This window comes from Terrapene carolina, unplaced genomic scaffold, assembly GCF_002925995.2.
Source record: "Terrapene carolina triunguis isolate 2854851 unplaced genomic scaffold, T_m_triunguis-2.0 Scaffold84, whole genome shotgun sequence".
Lineage (NCBI taxonomy): Eukaryota > Metazoa > Chordata > Testudines > Emydidae > Terrapene > Terrapene triunguis.
This window is the reverse complement of record NW_020664435.1, coordinates 3,951,220-3,968,994: the sequence shown is the minus strand read 5'-3', so window position 1 is coordinate 3,968,994 and position 17,775 is coordinate 3,951,220. Positions and strand designations below refer to the sequence as shown.

At 39.8% G+C, this 17,775-nt stretch overlaps 1 protein-coding gene across 2 annotated transcripts in view; it reads left to right on the top strand.

Annotated features, from left to right (window-relative positions):
* The window catches only part of RBMS3 (RNA binding motif single stranded interacting protein 3), a 557,223-nt gene that overhangs the window by 375,321 nt on the left and 164,127 nt on the right, over window positions 1–17,775 (top strand). For both annotated transcript variants that reach the window (XM_026649362.2, XM_026649363.2), the window contains one exon: window positions 1,856–2,013. In XM_026649362.2, the coding sequence (XP_026505147.1) occupies window positions 1,856–2,013 (158 nt within the window). The remainder of the gene's footprint in view (window positions 1–1,855; window positions 2,014–17,775) is intronic.

Below are 17,775 nucleotides of genomic sequence, written 5' to 3'. Positions count from 1 at the left end.
CGGAGGCTTTTTTGCCTGGGGCGGCAAAAAAGCCAGAGCCGGCCCTGCTAGTAAAAGATAACTTGGTTGCTTATTTGGTATTATTATTAGGCATAGTATAATTGTTTCCTTATTGTATTTCTGGTTCCACATATTTATTTTATGCCAGGTTTATTATGAGCTATTTATAGTGAAATGGAACCGGGTATGTCTGAATTTATAACTTGATGTTCATCTTCCATACATTAAAGGCAAAAATCAGCTGCATGTGTATGGCAGAGATATGCCCTCTTGAACTGCTATAGTGGGAGGTTTCTCTTGCCTTTGAACTTTGATAAGTCTTTGGCCCTGATTCTCTACAGGGTTGCACCTTTTGTAGTCATTTATACCTTTGTACAGTGGTGTAAACTGCTGCAAAATCAGAATTCTCTACTCCCTCACAGTGATGGTGCCCACTTTACAGAGGGGTGAATGAGGTGCAAGGAAGTGGAGAAACAGGCTCCTTGAGTTTGCACTCTATTCACATATCTTCCTGGAGTTGGGCAAATGCATGGGATTGTTTGTGCTTGTCCACGAACCGAGTTGCACTGGGTTAACTGAAGGTGTGATTTTTTTAAAGCCAATTTAGCTAAACTTATGCACAAGGCTGTATGGATATTCTGACTTTGGTTTAAACCAGGCTTATTTTGAGTTATCCTAAGGTCTGACCTACACTGGGAATTTACATCAGAAAAATCTACATCCCGAGAGGAGTAACTATATTGAATTACCCCCCAGCACTGGGTTGTCAGAAGAATTCTTTCATCAACCTTCCACTCAGAGAGCTGGATTATCTACACCAACAGGAGAATCCCTCCCATCAGCGTAGGTAGTGTCTACACTGAAGCGCTACAGTGGTGCAGCTGTGCCACTGTAGTGTTTTAGGTGTAGACAAGCCCTAAGTCAATTGGAAACAGGTTTAAGCTAAACCAAAATAAGCTGCTTGTAAACCAAAATAAGTGTGTCCATACAGGTGTTTGCAAGGGTTTAACTAAACTTGTTTAATTAAACAGGTGCAAGTTTGTGTGTAGACAGGGCTTTTGTTCAAAGTTTTTAATGCTTTTGCTGCACCTGTGTTTTGTATCCCCTTCCTGAGAGTATTCTAGCAAACAAGGTACCAGCAGGAATGTTTGCCAAAACTGCCATTTTAAACTAATACTCTGGAGTATTACTAGAAAGTGATTTTCAAATTTGAATTCTTGAGTATTCACATTCTAAACCATTCTAAGAATTATGCTCATCCAATCAAGGAATAAAACATACACCATGTGACCTATTAGTCAAAAAAGCTTGAAGTTTGAATTGGAAATATCAAACGTTCAAAGCAAAAATCCTTGTTAGAGCTTGTTGGAAAATTTCCAGAAAAACATTCTCCATTTTCAACCAAGCTCACTCATGGTGACCAAGTTGTAAACAGTCTTCAGGCTGGAATATATGTCTCTGCATACAACATTTGCTGAATATTTTTGAGCAGTGAACACGTATGTGGAAATCATGTTCTGTTCAGTCAACTTCCTAAATTAGGGCACAGTCCTAAAAACACATGCATGAGAGTAACATCCTGCACGTGAGCTGTCCCATTGAGTTAAATGGGACTACTCATGGATGGAGAGAGAAGCACATGCATGAAAATTTGCAGGGTTGAGGTCTTAATGGGCTATATTTGACAAATATATTGTCAGCTCTGAATACCTTGCAGAGCTATGCTTCTAACCCTGTTATAATTTCTTGGCTCTGTATTATTTGGCGCACCCACCATTTTTGGATATCGGGAGCCACAAGCTGTTCTGTTAAAGTACTGAGTTTAATTGAGGCTGTTTCTTTTCTTTTATCTTAGCAACAAGAGCAAGACCCAACTAATTTATACATCTCAAATTTACCCATTTCCATGGATGAGCAGGAACTGGAGAATATGCTGAAACCCTTCGGACATGTCATTTCCACCAGAATATTAAGAGATGCTAATGGAGTCAGCAGAGGAGTCGGCTTTGCCAGGTGAAACCCTTGGTCTATTTGATTTATTCTGGTGGGAGGGGGGTTGGGGTTTTTGTTTTTTTTTGGCTTTGGCTTTTTGCAAATGCTGTTTCCTCAGTAGCTCTGAAGCCTCATAGCTATGGAATATGCAGAACAGTCAGGAAACAGCATCTTGATCAGATTGAGTGTCTGTACTTTTTGCAGAACTGAAGAATACCAATGCAAATAGGGGTTCATCCCATTGGTCCAAATATTAGTTCATTACACTTTTGTATATGGAAATAAAATCGCTAGCAATAGTGAACTGTCCATGCATTATCAAGTTTAGATAATAATAAATGTCCTACAGCTGAATGCATTTAGAGATTTAGCAAAGCCGTTCTAACAAAGAAAGGTAAATTTATCAGCAGGAAGAGCAGAGGAGAGGAAGTGTATCTGGAGAAACACAAGTTGCTTGAAAGCCCCAAGGATTTCAGGCTCCTGAGAGGAAGTCAGGAGAAAGATTTACATTTAAGAAACCCTTGCTAGTATGATGTTTTAGACAGAATAGAGTAGACCTTGTGTCATTGTCATGAGAGAAGGAAGCATTTTCATGTTAACTATAAGGAAATACTTGTAGAAAGCTCCCTCAGCTAGAAACACTGTTAAATGTAGTAGGTTTGTTTAAAAATTAATAATAGTAAAGAATGGGATCTGTACATAGAAGAGGTAAGTGGAAGAAGGAGCAACTTATATATTCACTTACACTGTAAATAAATGTCTCCTGCTTCAAAAGAAAAGCAAACATCACTCTGCTTTACAGAACATTCATGAGACTGTACTTTTGAACAGCAAGCAAAATTATGATTGAGTTATCTTATGAATTTCCCTGGAATACACTATATCTTGGTATATCATGACACTTCTCCCAGTACCATAATGCCATTGAGTAAAGTGGGGTTACTGTGTGATAATGAGGCAGCTTGCAAGATAACTGGCATTGTAATGTTACCTTTGTCCTTGATATACAAGATCATCATATTCAAGGAAATGTTACGGTATTACTATCTGAATTCAAATGGTAGAAGACAAACCTATCAGTGTAAAAGATGACACACCATTCTTTACGCACCATCTATGTTAACAATATTAACTTGATTCTCTGAACTCACTACACGCAGCTCAGCATTATCGGATGATAAACATTGCATTGTAAATGTTGGCTGTGTTCATGGAAATATATTTAACTGATAACATTTTTTTTAAACCCAGTGTTAATGCAAGACGAAGGTCGTGTATTTAAGCATACAAAAACAGGAAGGGTAAAATCCTGGCTCCATTGAAGTCCATGACAAAATTCTCATTGACTTCAATGAAGCCAGGATTTCTCAGAGCCACAATTGAATGCTGAAGCTTCACTTTGCCCTTGGGCACTAGAATTTACAATCCAATCTTTAATGACATGATATTTCTCTTGTAACAAGGCACTATTCAGTTTCTTTGTACAGTGTGTATGTCACTGTATATAGATGAGGCACTTTATGGTTGCCTAGAAGCATGTGGAGGTGCAAGCTAGTACATCTATAGTGTGAGCACACACAGTAGGTGTGTGTGTGACTATGAGGCAAAGGTGGGATATCAGCAGTATTTATATGGAGAATTGATGACCCTCACCTTTGCCTCCATTAAGGCCATTTTGTACTGCTCTGCAGGTGTAAAGCATACCTAAAGCTCATTTAGCTGGAGGATTATCCCTGTCTGGGGGAGTCCTGGGTGGCTTTAAGCCATCGTGGTGCCCCCTGTGCCTTTCTTCTCCTCGTTATCCCCACTGTAAGTTTCTAACCCTGATGGTTGTGGAGGAAAGCATGAAAGCATGACCCAAAGGGCACCTAAAGGCTTAAAAAAAGATGATGCCACATTGGAGGCAAACAGAGGGTGTCAGTTGAGGAGGGAAATAGAGAAGATCAAGTTAGCTTGAGGATGCTTCTCTTGACCAAGGGAAGCACTTCTGTCTTTGAAACATTTAAGTGAAGGCAGTTGAAATGAAACTATACGATTATTTGAACAAGTCAGACATTATCTTGGATGCTAATGTGTATTATAGGAACAGAAGATTTCCTATATTGAATCAAAAGAATGGTCTGTCAAATCCAGTATTTTGCCTCTGATAGTGGCCAATAATTTGATGCTTTAGAGGAGAATGAAAATCCCCCAAATGCACCTCGATCACTATCCAATATGCTGTTAAAAATTGTTTCCTAATGCCTATGGTGGATAGAAAAGGAATAAATAATAAAACAGAAAATATCATAATGGGAATATATATATCCATGGTGCGCCCATACCTTGAATACTGCGTGCAGTTTTGGTTCCCTCATCTCAAAAAAGAATATATTAGAATTGGAAAAGGTGCAGAGAAGGGCAACAAAAATATTTCGGGGTATGGAACTGGTTCCATACGTGGAGAGATTAAAAAGACTGGAACTGTTCAGCTTAGAAAAGAGATGGCTAAAGGGGCATATGATAGCGGTTGCAAAATCATGAGTGATATGCAGAAAGTGAATAGGGAAGTGTTATTTACCCCTACGAGGGATAAACACCAGAACTAGGGATCACCCGATGAAATGAATAGGCAGCAGGTTTAAAGCAAACAAAAGGAAGTACTTCACACAACACAGATACAATCTTTCAAGCTCATTGTGATGGGACATTGTGAAGGTCAAAAGTATAACTGGGTTTAACAAAGAACTAGATAAACCCATGGGAGGTAGGTCCATCACTGTTTATTAGCCAAGATGTAACTCCATGATCCTTGTGTCCCTAAGCCTCCAACTGCCAGAAGCTGGGACTGGATGACAGGGAATGGATCACTCAGAATTGCCCTGTTCTGTTCGTTCCCTCCAAACCATCTAGCACTGGCCAGTATCAGACAGGATACTGGGCTAGATGGACCATTGGTCTGATCCAGTAAGGCTGTTCTTATGTTCAGTTCAAGCCCTAACAAATATATGAGCGAGGATTCTGAGTAACATAGCTGCATGTTGGAAAACTCTGTGGAGTGAGGTTATCTCTTGCAAGTCCCTGGCCCTACGTTCATTACCACTTTTGCAGCCATACCATTTTCCTGTCAGAGAGCCTTTTGTACATAGGGGGAAAGGGGCAGGATTTGCCGTATATTATGAAATCAGACTATTCTGAAGTCAAAATGTGTAACTATCAATGCTGCTATTAGTTATAAAACATCACTCTTTAAAAATCCAGTCACTTTATTTAATTGTACCACACAGGCACTCTGGGACTGTAATAGGGCACAAATTCTTTGCATGCACCACTCTTGGAAATACCGCCCTTTCAAAAGAAGAAATTTCCAGCCATACCTGGAAACTACTCATGTGCTTTAGGCTCAGTTGGAGGGAAAGCAAGGACTAGGAAATAGCTGATGTGGGTCACTCTACAGCAGCCTGCAGAAGGACACATTGCCTAATGACACTATGTCCTAGTGAGGACGAGAGGATGGAAAATACAGGCAAGGTCTGATCACAAACAGTCAAATAAAAAAGAGTCCCATTCAATTACATCGTGTAATGGCAGACAGCTAAAAGGAGACAAGTTTTTTAAGTGCTTCTACACCAATGCTAGAAGTCTAAATAATAAAATGGATGAACTAGAGAGCCTTGTATTAAATGAGGATATTGATATAATAGGCATCACAAAAACTTGGTAGAATGAGGATAATCAATGGGATACAGTAATACAAGGGTACAAAATATATTGGAAGGACAGAACAGGTCATGCTGGTGGGGGAGTGGCACTAATGTGAAATAAAGCATAGAATCAAATGAAGTAAAAATCATAAATAAATCAAACTGTACCATAAAATCTCTAAGGATAGAAATTCCATGCTCTAATAATAAGAACATAGCGGTATGGATATATTACCGACCACCTGACCAGGATGGTGATAGTGACTGTGAAATGCTCAGGGAGATTAGAGAGGCTATTAAAATAAAAAACTCAATAATAATAATGACGGATTTCAATTATTCCCATATTGACTGGTACATGGTACACCTCAGGATGGGATACAGAGATAAAGTTTCTTGACACCTTAAATGACTGCTTCTTGGAGCAGCTGGTCCTGGAACCCACAAGAAGAGAGGCAATTCTTGATTTAGTCCTATGTGGAGCACAGGATCTGGTCCAAGAGGTGAATATAGCTGGACCACTTGTTAATAGTGACCATAATATAATTAAATTCAATATCCCTGTGGCAGGAAAAATACCACAGTGGCCCAACACTGTAGCATTTAATTTCAGAAAGCGGAACTACACAAAAATGAGGAGGTTAGTTAAACAGAAATTAAAGGGTACAGTGCCAAAAGTGAAATCTCTGCAAGCTGCGTGGAAACTTTTTAAAGACACCATAGCAGAGGTTCAACTTAAATGTATATCCCAAATTAAAAAACATGGTAAGGGAATCAAAAAAGAGCCACCATGGCTAAACAACAAAGTAAAAGAAGCAGTGAGAGGCAAAAAAAGTGGAAGTTAAATCCTAGTGAGGAAAATAGAAAGGAGCATAAACACTGGCAAATAAAGTGTAAAAATACAATTAGGAAGGCCAAAAAAGAATTTGAGGAACAGTTAGCCAAAGACTCAAAAAGTAATAGCATTTTTTTTAAGTATATCAGAAGCAGGAAGCCTGCTAAATAACCAGTGAGGCCACTAGATGATTGAGGTGCTAAAGGAGCACTCAAGGATGATAAGGCCATTGTGGAGAACCTAAATGAATTCTTTGCATCCGTCTTCACGGCTGAGGATGTAAGGGAGATTTCCAAACCTGAGCCATTCTTTTTAGGTGACAGATCTGAGGAACTGTCCCAGATTGAGGTATCATTAGAGGAGGTTTTGGAACAAATTGCTAAATGAAACAGCAATAAGTCACCAGGACCAGATGGTATTCACCCAAGAGTTCTGAAGGAACTCAGATGTGAAATTGCAGAACTACTAACTGTTGTCTGTAACTAATCATTTAAATCAGCTTCTGTACCAGATGACTGGAGGATAGCTAATGTGACACCAATTTTTAAAAAGGGCTCCAGAGGTGATCCCGGCAATTACAGGCCTGTAAGCCTGACTTCAGTACCTGGCAAACTGTTTGAAACTATAATAAAGAACGAATTGTCATATATATCGATGAATGTAATTTGTTGAGGAAGAGTCAACATGGTTTTAGTAAAGAGAAATCATGCCTCACCAATCTACTAGAATTCTTTGAGGGGGTCAACAAGCATGTGGAACAAGGGGATCCAGTGGATATAGTGTACTTAGATTTTCAGAAAGCCTTTGCAGCTCCCTCACCAAAGGCTCTTACACAAAGTAAGCTGCCATGGGATAAGAGGGAAAGTGCTCTCATGGATTGGTAACTGGTTAAAAGATCGGAAAGAAAGAGTAGGAATAAATGGTCAGTTTTCAGAATGAAGAGAGGTAAATAGTGGTGTTCCCCAGGGGTCTGTTCTGGGACCAGTCCTATTCAACATATTCATAAATGATCTGGAAAAAGGTGTAAACAGTGAGGTGGCAAAATTTGTAGATGATACAAAATTACTAAAGATAGTTAAGACCCAGGCAGGATGCGAAGAGCTACAAAGGAATCTCTCAAAACTGGGTGACTGGGCAACAAAATGGCAGATGAAATTTAATGTTGATAAATGCAAAGTAATACACATTGGAAAGCATAATCCCAACTGTACATATAAAACGATGAGGTCTAAATTAGCTGTTACCACTTAAGAAAGAGATCTTGGAGTCATTGTGGGTAGTTTTCTGAAAACATCCACTCAATGTGCAGCAGCAGTCAAAAAAGCGAACAGAATGCTGGGAATAATTAAGAAAGGGATAGATAATAGGACAGAAAATATTATGTTGCCTCTATATAAATCCACGGTATGCCCACATCTTGAATACTGTATGCAGATGTGGTTGCCCCATCTCAAAAAAGATATATTGGACTTGGAAAAGGTTCAGAAAAGGGCAACAAAAATGCTTAGGGGTCTGGAATGGCTTCCGTATGAGGAGAGATTAATAAAACTGGGACTTTTCAGCTTGGAAAAGAGACGGCTAAGGGGAGATATGATTGTCTATAAAATCATGACTGATGTAGAGAAAGTAGATAAGGAAGTGTTGTTTACTACTTCTCATAACACAAGAACTAGGGGTCACCAAATGAAATTAATAGGTAGCAAGTTTAAAACAAACAAAAAGAAGTATTTCTTCATACAACGCACAGTCAACCTGTGGAACTCCTTGCCAGAGGATGTTGTGAAGGCCAAGACCATAACAGGGTTCAAAAAAGAACTAGATAAATTCATGGAGGATAGGTCCATCAGTGGCTATTAGCCAGGATGGGCAGGAATGGTGTCCCTAGCCTCTGTTTGCCAGAAGCTGGGAATGAGCAACAGGGGATGGACCACTTGATGATTACCTGTTCTGTTGATTCCCTCTGGGGCACCTGGCACTGGCCACTGTTGGAAGACAGGATACTGGGCTAGATGGACCTTTGGTCTGACCCAGTAGGGCCGTTCTTATGCCAGGGGAAGAACTGTAGGCTGTGGTTGGATCTCTGGAGCGGAACAAGTGGGTCTCCCTGTGTGGTGAGAGCAAGCCAGGAGCCAAGAATAAAACTGGTGGGAAGCCCTGATCCAAGGATGTCTGTGAAGCCCTGAGGAGCCCAGATACGGGGTGATGGGTTGCATAACTTTTTTGTTTAAATTAATTACAAACAAGACCCCAGAAAGGGAGATTTTAATCTGAAACACCAGTTGTTTGGTGTGCAATTACCCTAGCAACACATAAGAAGAGGAAACTGAGGCATGGTAGCATACCTCAAGGGGAAAGATACATCAGTCATGTTACAGTGTCAAATCCTGATCCCATTGATGTCAATGTTAAAACTCCCCATTAAATCAATGAGACAAAAATTTGGCCCTAAAATCTTCTAGTAAAAATTCTTAGGATATTTTTGTTGAAAAGTAGCAGCTCTTCAGATGTAGTCATGTAGACGGGTTCTTTTGTAACAGAAATAATATGAATGCTCTAGGGTTTTTTTTTTATAAATACCATAGTTAAATGTTCTATTCTACACTATAAATTACACTGCAGAGTGAGCCTTTTTCTAAAGATGTTTTTAAATGGTAAGTACAAAAAAGTGTTAGAAGCCACTAACGTTTTTTTTATTGTGTTTGCTCTCTCGTAACTTAAAATGACCTTGCAAGATTCAGCCCCAAGCAACATTTTACAGCAAAGTCATAAACCTCCAAAAAGAGAAATTTATGATGGAAATGCTGACAGCCAGACACTCAACCATTGCAGTGCTAGCGGGTGCCAGTATAATACTGAACCTGTGAGTGAGAAGACAGTAGCATAAATCACCCAAGGTCTGGCTAGAAACGACAGTGTGTTCATGCCATCCATTTCCCTTTTCCAGTAACATGAGAGAATTTGTCCAACATAAACTGTCTTAAAATAATGTTATGGTACTGTTCACAGAGGATGACCAAAGTTAAGAATTTCACAATTATGTTTCTCCCGCACCTGAGAGAAAGAGGAACATCGAGAAAGAACTTTGCCTTCTTTTTTTGTGACTAGATGTTTTGGGTTTGGAGGTCTGGTGTTACTTTGTTGCATGATTAGTATTCTTTTAATTATGTTTTTAATTGAGTGAATTTCTTTGCATATGTTTGTGGTTTTTTAATTAAAATAAACTGATGTTTATTGCCTTTGTTACACTTTACATTTAGTCTTTGTGAATCATATTTGACAAGATGCCTGAAATGTACTTCATGGACTAAAAAAAGCAGCATGGAACATGGGCAGCACGCAGTAGGCCTCATCAGGGTCTTGTCTCATTTATACTACACCTGATATAACACAAATTCAGATATAACGCGGTAAAGCAGCGCTCTGGGGGGGCAGGGCTGCGCTCTCTGGCGGATCAAAGCAAGTTTGATATAACACGGTTTCACCTATAATGCGGTAAGATTTTTTTGGCTCCCGAGGACAGCGTTATATCGGGGTAGAGGTGTAGTTTTACACTGATTTTAAGGGAAATGGAATTGCTCCTGATTTAGACTGGCCTAGTGAGATGAGAATCAGGCCCTCAGTCTGCTTTCTCAAATATAGTGGTGTATAATAAAAGGGCCGCTCGTAGGATCTCACTAGTGTGCTGCACATGGAATTTGTGTGCTCATGTGTGATAAACAAGTTCCTTTAATTTGAGCAATACAGATTGCAACCAAACAGTGAAGCCTCCCTAGATCTACCTCTTACCAACAGAGAGGGTGTTTAGTACAAGGGAACACAAGCTAGCTGAGTTAGCCATAGGAAGGAATGGCTTCACAGAATGCAGCCATATCAGGGTATTACATTTCAAGAAAGCAAATTTGTGAACTTATCCAGTGAGTTTAGTACTCTGGTAGGAAGTAGTAAAATCCTTGAGTATGGAAGAAAGCCTGGAGAATGCTGAGAAACCCCATAACTACATGCAATAGGCTACAATTCCTCGAGGGGAATAAAAAGAAGAGAAGGAACGAAAAGGAGCCAAAACAGTTTCACAGTTACAGCTAATGAAACCATGCTGGGTCCATCTACTGGGAACAGGTGATTTGTTTGAGGGCTCAGATTTTCTCTTAGGCACTCTCCACGCTTCCCTTCTCGCTCCCAGGAACACCCTGCCATCTTCCCAATCTCTCCCATACCCAAAACACATACCTGTATTGTCTTTTTGGGGAGCAGTGTCATGTGTCCCACTGTACATGCGCGCACACACACTCTCTTTCTCTGTCTCGCTCCCTGCCCCTCCCCCTCTCCCCATGTCCTACCTTGTCTGGTCCTCAGGTGTGGCCGTTCTCACATCTGAATTTAGGGGACAAAGAGGGCCATTTCCCCTACTTCCATTCCACAGGATTCCTGAGTGAGGAAAGAGAAAGCATCCTATCTCTCTTCCTCCCGCCCCAAACATACACACAGGTATCAGGAGGGAGATTCTGACACACCACAGCCAGCTGGCTCCTAGACCAGTGGTTCTCAATCTGAGGTCCATGGGCCACTTGCGGCCCAATCAGCCCACAGCTGCGGCCCATGTGACATCCTCAGGGCCATACAGGTAGTATATGTATTGTGTTGATATGGCCTACATAACACACACACAGCTGCATATGCAGCCCACAATGGTTAATAGGTTGAGAACCACTTCCCTAGACTAGCCACAGGGACCTACAGTGCATGGTTAGTGCTTGACAGTAAAGTATCATAGACTGTTAATAGTTTCTCAAATAAAGTAATGTAAACTCCATGAGTGGAGGATAGTAGATGGAAAAAAGTACTAGAAAATGTGTTGTAATAAACTATCGTGCACTGGACTAGGTCAGCTCTAATTGCTGTGGTTTGATGATTCTCCAAAATATTCAGCTGTATTTTAGCCCACCTGTTCTCATGCTCCCACCAAACAAAACCTCTATCCTGGACACGGTCAGAGAGTATAAGAACATAATGTGGTCTGAATTACATGCCTGGGAACTATGAGGTCCTGATTGCTAATCCTGGGTCTGACTCCAATTCCTTCTGTGTCCTTGGGCAAGTCACTTAACCTCTTTGCTGCAGTTTCTTTATCTGTAGAATATTTTTTTTATTTCCTACCACATAAGGGTATCACAGAGATTACTTGATTAATGTTTGCAAAACACCTTAAGATCTTCATACCGGTATTAATATAAAAATTAATAACTCACAGAAGGGAACCATAATTTAAATATAACAGAGACCCTTTAATTCCAAAAAATCTCCCAATATTCAGTTGGAATTTAAAAATACGGGGCCCAATTCTCACACAATTTACAGTAAGGAGTCTAACGGGGCCTTAGTGTAAATGCGAACCAAGCCCGCATAGTTTTATTGCTTAGTGATAATTACAAGATATCAAATATTTGTTATATAATAGCCACTTAATCAGCATGTTGCTCTTTCTAATATATGGTTATGTTCTTAAACTTTTACTTGACATTTTATTAATCTGCATAATGAGTAAGTACAGTAGATTTATTTCCAGAAGGTTTTCTATATATTTATTTGCACGAATATTGTGAAGGATACCCATTATTTATAACAACTTATAATGACCATTAATATACATTTTTAAAATAGAATACATTTTTGTTTGCTAGAGAAGGCTAATCCTCAAATGGTTTGGTGGTGAGATTCGCTAAGTTTAAGCATACAGAATTCTGATTCTTTATATGAACTTTCTCCAAACATCTTGAGTTTGCAAATTTGGGCTGGAGATTTTATGAGAACAGCTTTTCTTTAAAGATTTTCAACACTTTCCTGCTGGGCCAGAAATATAGTAAGAATAGCTCTCTTTATAGTATTTGAGCGCCTCAATTTCTGGTCTTAATCAGAATCAAGAAGTACAGAGGCAAATGAAAAGGAAATTCAAGGTTTTTAAAATAATTATCCAAACCTTTAAGAATATTAAAATAATTTGGCCTATGACTTTGGTGGGGTCTTATTTTCTCCAAACTAATTCTTACCCAACAATGATATTTACAAGATGCACTCTAATACCATCAGAAATGTTGTAGGGCATGAACTGGTCTAGGGCCTGGGACTTTTTCCATTAAACTGTGGACTAGTACCAAAAGTGCACTATTAAAGAGAGTTTGAAAGTGATATCTTGTGAACCATCTAGAACAGAAACAATTTTGTTTTACCACTAGAAAGTTGGTATTACCCATTTTTCACAGGTATATTACATCCATCTCTTTACGTGACAAATTGTGACATTATTAGGATCTTTATTTTTACAATCTTGTTTTCCAGTTTACTTTATTTCTTACATAATTTTTGTGGCCATTACTTAAAACAAACAAAAAAACCAAACCAAAACAAAAAAGGATGATGCAGACTTCAATCCTATGTTGAGCTCTGTGAGGGTGGGCCCTTTTGCCCATACACAGCCCTATGTGTAGGATCAGGCTCTTGTACAGTATGTCACATGAGAATCCCAAATGTTATTTCTGCCCATAGCAAGTGCTGAGGGTGTATCAAAATTTCAATGGAATTAAAACAAGATGGTAAATCAGAATGATAGGGAAGTCAGGTTTCGATATCTCACCACCTGCCAAGGCTAGAAACATATTGGGAGACCAGCAAAACTGTTTCCAGGAGTAATAAACATTTTCTGCCGCTAGTCATGAATTAATGAGTAGTCTAAAACACATCAATGAGTTGTTTCAGTTTATTAAATAAGATATTGCACATTTTAGGATAATCTCTTAGACGTACTCTTTTACTACTTTCTTAAAGCAAAAATAATTAAATCCTTCGAATCCCAGAGTAATTTCGCTAAATTATCACTATCCATTTGATTTAATCCTGCTAACAGTGACGACATTCAGAGTTAAATTTTCAAGTTTAGGTGCCTAAATTGCACCTTGCAAACATAAGCATTCACCGGCCCTATGTATGTGTGCAAAATGGATAATCTGTAATTTCCCTCAGGAGAACCATAAGAAGAACTAATACGGTGGGGGAAGGGGAAAGATTTCACAATATTGCTTTATTTTCAGAACGCCAGAACCTTCTCTGATTTTCCAGATCCTCCAGGAGTTGGGGAGGGAACTGAGGACATGATTCACTAGATTACCCTGGCCACATAGTCCTCATAATTCCATTTGCAGATTAACTCCTGTTTACCAATCACCTAGGGTCATTGTTACAAACTGTACATATAACCACCCACTTGCATATGCAATTATTTGTTTTGTGTGCACAAATACACATTTTCCCATTTTTGTCTATCTTGTATATTTTTATATATCTTGTGATTTTTCTGCACAGGAATAGATGGTGGGTGCAGCATGATCAGCCAGCTTTGAAAATGTGCCCTTCACAGTCAGTGTAGGAAGTCTAGGCTGCCAATAGTTTGTCCTTGCACTAACTCACTGTATTCTCAGAGACAAAGGGTAAATTCTAATATATGGTGCTGCAGGTCCTCATACTGTGGTGATGCATGGGCTCTATCCTTCATTCTAAATGTTCCGGTTTTCTATGTGAAGTCAAACCTTAAGAGTAAAGGGTAATTTTTCAGAGGTCTCCATTTGTGAACCCACAACTTTGTTCATAGAAGTGACTTGAGTGTGCAAAACTTATGCAATAGCAATAAATGTATGGATTGCAAAACCCATTTGCAGTCAATTTACAGCCAATTTGTGTAAATTCTGTCCTTTAGTGGATAGGTTTTGAAAATTTTGAATTCTTTTTAGCACTGCTTTTATTTAAATAAAAAATTTGCCAGTGCAACAAAATGCACTGCAATTAGCTATATATATATATATATATATATATATATATATATATATATATATAAAAATACACACAAAAACATATGTCTGCACACACAGTTATGCACTTAATATAATATGTAAATCCAGCATACAAAAACTATGTTAAAAGAACATTATTAAGCTTGCAAAGTCTAGCACTCAAAAGTTAAGAAATGCCAGAATTTGTCCCTTGTGTGTTTGCATTATGATACAGTCTTGAATTACATGGTCACACAATTTTTTTCCACAGGACTGTTGACTCATTCAGTCCCCAGTGGCTCCTAGTCCCAATCTTCTTTCCCAGAGTCCTCTCAGTTTCTCCCTGCAGAGACTTTGGCCTGATCTCTTTACCCAACCAGTCCTGGCTCCTAATCAGATCTGTCTGATCCCCCCCCCTTCACCTTCTTCCCACACCCACTAGTTCTCAGTCGCAGGCTCCTTGCCCAGCCACTCCCCATCTCCCTGTGCCTCCTCATCTGGTTTCAGTCTCTTCTCTTCCAACTACTGGCTCACAGCACCACCAGCCCAGTCTCCACCATCCCCTTACTCCAGGGGTTCTCAAACTGGGGGTCGGGAGCCCTCAGGGGGTCACGAGGTTATTACATGGGGGGTTGCGAGCTGTCAGCCTCCACCTCAAACCCCGCTTTGCCTCCAGCATTTATAATGGTGTTAAATATATAAACAAGTGTTTTTAATTTATAAGGGAGGTTGCACTCAGAGGCTTGCTATGTGAAAGGGGTCCCCAGTACAATAGTTTGAGAACCACTGCCTTACTCCCATTCCCAGTTTCCCCTTTTCCCCCTCTCCCCACCAGCCTAAGGTTCCAGTCTTCAGCCAATCTATTCCCTGGTCCCCCAGATCCAGTTCTTGTCCCCTACACATTCAAATCACACAGCTTCCTCCTCTTTGCGCCTTCATCATGGGGGGATTAGGGTGAGGAGAGGGTCATTGAAAGCACAGGAGAAATAGGTTTCCTGCTCTCAATTTAGGTGCCTGGACTCTCATCCAGCCCTGGCACAGCTTGCAGCCCAGAACTACAATTGCTGGGAAAGTTCTGCTTAGCCCCACGCTGGACTATGCTTGGTGCAGACAGAATCTTGGGGAATTTAGCTGCTATAATTGAAGAAACTTAGGTGTAATGTGATTTTTTTAAAAGGCTTATAACTTGGCCAGATTTGGCCAGATTTTCACAAGGACAGTGAAAGCACATCTCTGACAACAACTGTCAAATTTCAAGCCCTTGCTCCAACGCATGGGGATGCTACAGCTTTCCAAAGCAAATGAAGCCAGAATTTTTTAATGTGGGCAAAACAATGTATTTTTCCCTAATCTTGTTCTCGGGAACAGTTGAATTGGTTTGGCTAAAATTTTCCCTAATACAAATCCACCTGAGGCAGATACCCATCATGCAATATTTCAGCCCAAATGGTGACAGTTTGGTGAAGTTGTAAATAATTGAAAATAAAGTCTCATAACGGAGTAGTTATAATATTATTGTCATATCTATTTCCTATAGTCGCCATACCAACCTTAAATATCTTACACAAAAGAAGAGTTGATACTTCACCACATACTACATATGTATATTTGAAAATTATAATACATGCATCTGTCCATAGGTGGAAGACGCATCCAAGATGTCTCAGGTGTTACTTAATGGCTAGAGGTCTAATTAACATGTTTCTGGAGGGAAGGTCTACCTGCCACACACAGCTGTTCTGAAAGACTCGAGGGGATTCAGGTAGCATGGAGGAATAATGCATGCAGTTGTAGTTATTCAGCAGCACATCTGAATCCAACATGTAAAGGCGGCTTTGTCTATTATGCTGCCTTTTCAGGCCAAGTTGATAATGCTAGTGTCAGTTTCAAGTGAAGCGTGTGCCAGATTACAGATAGCTAGTGCTGGCATTTGAGAGCCGTTAATTGTGAAACTTGAGAAGAAAATGGGCGCATTCTTTCTAAGACAGCTATTCAGGAGATGGCCTTTTTATCCCAGAGCACTGTGGGTTTCACTTTTATTCCCTTCCCACATAAAATGCATGGAGTGCACTGAGGCTCTTTCACTTGGCAGCTCCTCTATTGCATTCTTTGCCGGGGCTGCTTTGGCTTGTTAAAATGTGCCCCGTGTATTCAAATGAAATTGTTACTGCTGTGTGGTGCAACATAACGTGGTTTGACACTAAGCGCCCGTAGCTACAGAAAACAGCCTTTTCTTGCATTTATGCTTTCAGAGACAAGAGTCTCTAAAGGCTTGCTGCAGACATTCGCTTAGTTAAATCTGAATGAAGCCAAAGTGAACGATCTAAGTTGCTGTCTTTGTGCTCGTGGAAACAGCCCATCCTACATGATATGGCAGTAAAAACTGAGCTACAAAAGACTGTCTCATGGTTAGAACCCAGAAGGGACAATTTTAATGGTTTCACCCAAAACAAATTAACAAAAGATTTTGTACTGCTTGGACTATTAATCAGCCTATTTTCTTTCTCAGTTTTTTTTCTAACTCTTGGCAAACTCCTATCCAAGGAGATAAGCTGACCCTCTCAGCGCTGGGTTAAGGCTCTAGAGAATATATACGCTCTGCAGAATGTTGTTCTTTCCCCCCTTACTAGTCTGTGGTAGGAGTTGTATAGGAATTCATTTAAGAAGGATCTTGACTTGTGAGAATGAAGTAATACTTAAGTCATTAGAGTCTCCTAGCTGAAAGTATCAAAGGGGTAGCCGTGTTAGTCTGGATCTGTAAAAGCAGCAAAGAGTCCTGTGGCACCTTATAGACTAACAGACGTATTGGATCATGAGCTTTCGCGGGTGAATACCCACTTCTTCGGATGCACACCTAGATCAGAATCAAAATATGGAACGAGTATTGAATATAATCTTTCAAGAGAGCTCTCCTGAAAAAAAAATCCACAATGTGATATCTGTAGTTTCTTTGCTGCCTAGTTATGAGATGTCATCCCTGTCCCCCCTCCCCAAACATTTTAATTCCTATTGTGCAGCATGGGCAACTGTTCTCAGTATCAGTTAGCCTGCTGAGGGGTCTGTTTAGGTCCTGTAAAATGGCTTGTACATTTCTTAAAGTGGTATAAACTCGGCCCAGGATTTGGCTCATACCTTTGTATTCTTTATAATCACTTCAGTCCTATAGGTGCTTATTTATTATTACTGCTGCAGTCCTATGGATGTCTTAGAACTATGATTCACAATTATATCAGGTTAATGATGAGTCATTTCACCAGGACAAGATCATGTGCAGTTATGTCTGTCTCCCGCCAGGGCTTGGACTCATGTAATTTACAAGTACAAATTGCTGTTGGTTTTGTTTTATAATCAATTTTCCATAATTTATTTACTCTGTAATAATGAAATCATAGAAATGTTCTCAATGAAAGCTTCTCAAGTCCAGGCCGCTATGCTTAGGCAGTCCCAT